This window comes from Malurus melanocephalus, unplaced genomic scaffold (assembly GCF_030028575.1).
Source record: "Malurus melanocephalus ecotype Western Australia unplaced genomic scaffold, MMel_1.1 scaffold_76, whole genome shotgun sequence".
Classification (NCBI taxonomy): Eukaryota; Metazoa; Chordata; class Aves; order Passeriformes; family Maluridae; genus Malurus; species Malurus melanocephalus.
Window position 1 is genome coordinate 2456641 of NW_026623308.1, and position 6000 is coordinate 2462640.

Consider the following 6000-nt stretch of genomic DNA (forward strand, 5'->3'; position numbering starts at 1 on the left):
AAAGGCATGAAGCTGCATCATGGGAGATTTAGGTAAGATCTTTTGGGAAAAGCTTCTTCACCCGGACTGTGGTTGGACTCTGGCTCCTCAGGAGAGTGGTCACAGCACCAAGCCTGACAAGAGTTCAAGAAGTGTTTGGACAATAATCACAGGTACATGGAGAGATTCTTGGAGCTGTCCTGTGCAGGGCCAGGAGTTGAATTCATTGATCATGATGGGTCACTTCTAACTCAGGATATTCTGTGATTCAATGATTTATGTTGTGAGTCAACACTCAGCAAAAAACTCCTGACTTTATTTTAGRCAGTCTTCTCTCCTCTTAGCTGGAGGAAGTTTTTGAATCATTTTTGAATTGCAAATGCTTTTCAGAAGTGAAGAATCAGAGAAAAAGAAGTTCTTTTGACAGTTTCTTTCCTTCTTRCATATTTAGAAATACAAAGCCACAAGGGAAAAAAGAATATTCCAGTTCCAGCTTTCCTGCTAGTGTCAGGGTGTTTCACCAAAATAACACCATCCTGCTGCCTGAGGGCTCCATCTCCAATGCCTATGTCCTTGGTTAACCTCTGTATCTCTTGCAGCTTCCACAGGTACTCAAAAGTTTAAACTGATGAGAACTAGGACGGTGTCAGCATTGTTCAAGCCGAATGGAAAGATTTATATCTGACAGTTTCAAATGAGCCCACACTGAGGGAACCTAACACAGTTACAAGCATTAAAGACAGTGATGCAGTCTAGAACAGTCTATGAAAACATCACATCCAGTGGTATTTGATTCATGTTCAGAATGTTACCACCACTAGCAGGTAGAGGATTTAGACTTCTTRAAAAAATAAACTCATGAAAAAGCATAGGCAGACATAGATGCTACATGCAGACGGTTTTTTAAACCCTGCAATCTTTCCCTCAAGTATAATTTTAAACAAAAACCAGTGACAAACTACACCTGACAATTCATTAAGTGCTTCACAATGCAGTTCCAACTACATGTTGCACCTGGCACAGAGCTGAATATTCGCCTGACTTCATCAGAGTCTCTGTACATATATATGAGCTGTAACCACMAGAATAACTAAATACAAAATACCACTCTCCCATGTCCAACACAGAAATAATGGTTCCAYGGCACATAGTTCCAAAGTACCACCACTCTTCATAGATAAGACTTTACTCATGTGGATATACATATGAAACACAGAGGCAATTTCTACTCTGGTTTCCTAAAGGGCTGCATTATGACCAAATAATGGTCAAATATAACTCGTTTTAGGCTTTCAAATACAACTGATTTTAGGCTCAGCAGTCAGCTTGCTGGAAGATGTAAAAATGTGGAAGAGCACATCTTGCCTGTGCTGWAGACAAGGCTGCATACTGCCCCATAAAGACAGAAGCACTGATTTTAATTACTTTTTCACCAGATCTTTCAGGTGGCAAATGAATTAAAAACTGAAGTAACAAAAAGCAGAACCAAAACCACKAGTTTCTAATAAATGGTTTCAAGTAGTTTAAGTGATGTGGCTACTGAAACTAAGTTTTCCTGAATAAGTATCTCCACTCTTCACTTCCAGGATTAATTGGTAACAGTTAAGCTTCTGAAACAGCTTAACTACCTGCACAGGCAGTCATTTAGAATTAATACCTTCTACAAGAAAGGTCACTTGAAATACAGACAACACTCATATTAAGTAAAAAAAGCTGCATTCCTCAAACATCTGTGACCTGTAGTACCACAAACTACAAACATCTTTATTAAATTATAGGGAGCTTCTAAACACTCCTCATTCGGTTTACCAGCTCCATTTAGGAYGGGTTCTATTTCATAATTCCCAGCACACACCAACAAAAAAGCACTCATTTAAGACTGCATGCAAAGAAACATATAATAGYATTACTTAAGTCCTTGCAGAAAGAACACATTCAAGACAAGCACAGAACCATAAACTGTTGGGAAAAACAAGTGGACCTCAATGCACATGTATCCAGAATTCAGGTTTATAGGAAATTGAGCATATGTTGCTGTATTTTCTCTCCTATACAAAATGCAAACTTTCAACATGCAGTTAATCTGCAGTTCAATAAGGGTTTATTAGTTCACAGCAAGAAGAAGCCTGCTACAAATTTTGGGATGAAGGACAAAGYTTTTAAATGACTGTGAAAATCTCCAGCCCTGAGACAGCAATTATCAATTTATGAACCATAAACTATTAATCATATTAATATTTGCTATTTGCTCCTTGAAGGTGGTGTTTAAAAGCCAGGATCAAGAAGTACACCAAACTCAGAGGCACTTCTTGATAAAATCAAACAAAAGCCTGCACCTGGCAAAAAAAAAGATTGGTAAGTTTCTGCATTTAAGATATCTTTACCAATTAAACCTTCTAGATAACCAAGAGAACAGTTTGCAGAAGAAATCATTATTCACCCTTTCAATGGTGGACTAAACTGCATTTTGAGAACAGGAATCTTAACAATTTTACTCCCCAGCACTACTTTAAAATGTACRAAGCATCACATATTTAGAATTCCTAGACTATTTCCAGATTCACACTACAGAAAGAAAGCAATGGGCTAGCACAAGCAAAAGTGGAGGAGAGGAAACTTCACTGAGTGCTCCTTAACTGGCACCTTAAAAAAATTACACAACACAAAGCAAGCAACCAAAACCAACAGGTTCTTTAGATAAACAGAACAACTAATGACTTMATAAGAAAGAAATACTCAAGAAGTGAGTAACTCATAGAATGCAAGTTCATGTGACACAAACATGACAATGACAGAYGGGGGTTTAGTGGTGGTCTTGGCAGTGCTGAGTTGCACATCATGATCTTGGAGTTCATGCATGTGAGGAATGCAGAATTGGACCTTGCCTGTCACTTGCTATATTCCAGTTAGTTCTACGCAACAGTATTTTGTGTTACATAGCAGAATATTCGAGAGACAAAATTACACATATAATATTAGACTGTTGCAGCTACACACTAGCTGTTATGCCATTGTTACTACTAACAGGAATGTTCTTAATTTTTCTTATTCCCCGCACTCTACTTCCAACCATCCACTCTGTAAACAAGATTTAAGTACATAATATACGATCACTATGAAGTTCTATTTTAAGTCAACCAAAGTCTTTTTTAATCATACAGACAACAGCAGTAGAGTGCATATTAATTATTTAGAATGTATGCACAATTACAGCAGCTCAAACTCGGGTGGAAGACAGTAGTCCTAAGAATAAAAGCAAGGACAGGTAGGGTAAGCTTTTCTTWAAGCCTGACTCACACAGCTGCACTAATGCCATCCTTAGCAGATGCCTACTTACCACAGAAACTTAGAAGTGATGTATGTGGGCATTATGAACATAATCTTACAGCTTAAAGACAATCACACAGCACTCACAGACCTTTCATTGCCACCCTGCTGGCTCAAGACTGCATCAGACCACACAGAGCACCGGAGCGAAAACCCCCCAGGACACATCTCCAGCCACACGTGCGCGTTTACACATACAYGACAGCCAAACGCAATCACTGCTACCAAGGGACCCCTGTTGAGCCCTTCTCCACCTTTCCAACAGGGCGCCAGACAACCCCCAGCACAGCACACCACACACCCGAGCCCTTGTGGCCAAGAAGGCCAAGAGAATCCTGGGATGCATTAGGAAGAGCATTGCCAGAGGTTGAGGGATGTGATCCTGCCCCTCCACTCAGCCCTGGTGAAGTCACAACCGAAGAGCTGTGTCCAGTTCTATGTTCCCGAGTATGAAGGAGCTATGGAGCTCMTGAAGCGGGTCCAACAGAGGCCAATGAGGATGACTGGGGGACTGCAACACCTCTCTTAAGAGGAAGGGTGAGGGAGTTGGGCCTGTTCAGATTCGAGACGACTGGGAAGGGACTTCACCAATGTGTATAATATCTAAAGAGAGGGYGTCAAGAGGATGGAGCCAAGCTGTTCTCCATGGTACCAAGCAGTATGACAAGAGGCAACCGACAGAAACCGATGCACAGAAAATTCCACCTGAACATGAGGAAGAACTTTTTTACCGTGTTAGTGACCCTGCATGGGAACAGATTGYTCAGAGAGCTCGTGGAGTCTTCCTCACTGGAGACATTCACGAATGGTCTGGAAGCAATCCTGTGCCATGTGCTCTAGGATGACCTGCTTGAGCAGGGCCGTTGGACCAGACAACCCACTTGGTCCCTTCCAACCTGACCCACTCTGTCATTCCGTGTAACGCGCTTCCCCTTTCCCACGAAAGCGCGCTGACCGAGTCAGCGACCGGCAGCACGGACCCTCCTCGCTCCGACAGCCGGGCAGGGCGAGGCTGCCCGCACCAGAGCTCCCTGCGCGCCCACGGCCCCGCCGCCCGCTCACCTCCCGCCCGCGGGGGTCGGAGGGGGCCGCGCCGCGGGAGGGGGCCCGGGGAACTRGCGGCGGAGGGGCGGCCGTGACTGACCTGTATTTCTTGAAGAGCTGGTCGGACTCGCGGAAGCCGTTGTTCAGCAGCATGTTGATGCCGGCTAGCGCCAGCTCCGAATCCTCGATGGGCAGCGGCGCTTCCCCGTCCTCCCGCTGCTCCGAGCCGGCCATGACGATGAGGAAGGAGGCAGCGGGACCCAGCGGACTCTGCCCTACCTTCCTACCTACGTACCTACCTACCCAGCTGCCTGCCTATCCGCCCGTCCCTTCCCGGGCAGCTTGGTGCTGCCTCGGCGCGCCTGCGGGAGGAGCCGGGAGGAGCCGGGAGGGCCCGGTGCCCGCGGAGGCGCGAACTCGGTGCCGGTGCCGCCGCCCGCGCCGCAGCCGCTCCGCTCCCGCAATCGCTCCGAAAGCGGCGGCGCTGCCCCGCGCCCGAACGCGCAGCCGCAGCCGCGAGGCCGCGCAGGCGCGGGGCCCGTGAGGGGCTGGGGGCGCAGCGGCRGCCGGGCGGCTCCTGCTGTGGCGGGGCTGCGCTGACATCTCTCCGTGCGCAGCCCTCAGCCGCCTTTSGCAGAATCACAGCATGGCTTGGTTTAGAAGGGATCCATAAGGGTCTTCGAGTTCAACTCCTGTCCCTGCACAGATACTCCAGGAATTTCTCTATGCGCCTGAGAGCATTGTCCAAATGCTTCTTCAACTCTTGACAGATTTAGTGCTGTGACCACCGGGGAGCCTCTTCGGTGCTCAAGCACCSTCTGGGTGAAKAACSTTTTAYTAATATYCAATCTAAACCWCCCCTGAYRCAACTTMAYTCCTTCGAGTCYTGTCACTGGTCACCACAGAGAAAAGTGTCTGCYCCTCTGCTTCCCTTCACGAGGATGTTGAATGAGGTATCCCCTCAGTCTCCAGGYCGAACAAGCAAAGTGACTTAAGCTGCTCCTCACGTGGCTTCTCTTTCAGACCCTTCAACATCTTTGTTGCCTTCCCTTGGACACTTTTAATGGCTCAGTGTCTGTCTTCCATTGTGGTGATCAAAACTACACACAGCACTCGAGGTGAGGCCGCCCCAGYSCAGARCAGAGCAGGACAATCCCCTCCCTTGCCCRGCTGGCGATGTTGTGCCTGATGCYCTYCAGGACACGGTTGGCCAATGCTGACTCTGCCTGTGGCTGCCGTACCCCCAGCTCTGAGGATGGCACACCATCAGGAGAAAGGCAGGCACTGATACCTGGATTATTGGTGTCCATGTGGGGACCTTCCCCTGCCTCCATGCGCYGCCTTCCCAGCCTCACACCTCACCTTGCTGTGCTGGCGGGTACTGCACAGGCACAAGTGGCTGCCACCCACCCTCCTGCCCTCAGGTGGGCTCTCCACAATCTCTTTGCAATCTCTTGTTGCAAAACCCCTCGGGATTCTTCATGGCTGGGATGTGGCAGCTGAAGCTGCCACTGGGCCCAGAGTGTGAAGAAGTGAAGTCCAGAATACTCCTCTGATAAAGCAGCTTTCCTTTCCAGAGAATTGATTTTTCTTTTATCCTTTTTTTTTTTTTTTTTTTTTTTTTTTTTTTTTTTTTTTTTTTTTTTTTTT

At 46.8% G+C, this 6000-nt stretch overlaps 1 protein-coding gene across 1 annotated transcript in view; it reads right to left on the bottom strand.

Annotated features, from left to right (window-relative positions):
• The window catches only part of TTC39C (tetratricopeptide repeat domain 39C), a 37464-nt gene extending 32732 nt beyond the window's left edge, over window positions 1-4732 (bottom strand). The window contains exon 1 of the mRNA XM_057367256.1: window positions 4451-4732. Coding sequence (XP_057223239.1) covers window positions 4451-4584 — 134 coding nt within the window. The 5' untranslated portion in view covers window positions 4585-4732. The remainder of the gene's footprint in view (window positions 1-4450) is intronic.
• Between the last annotated feature and the right edge of the window lie 1268 nt (window positions 4733-6000).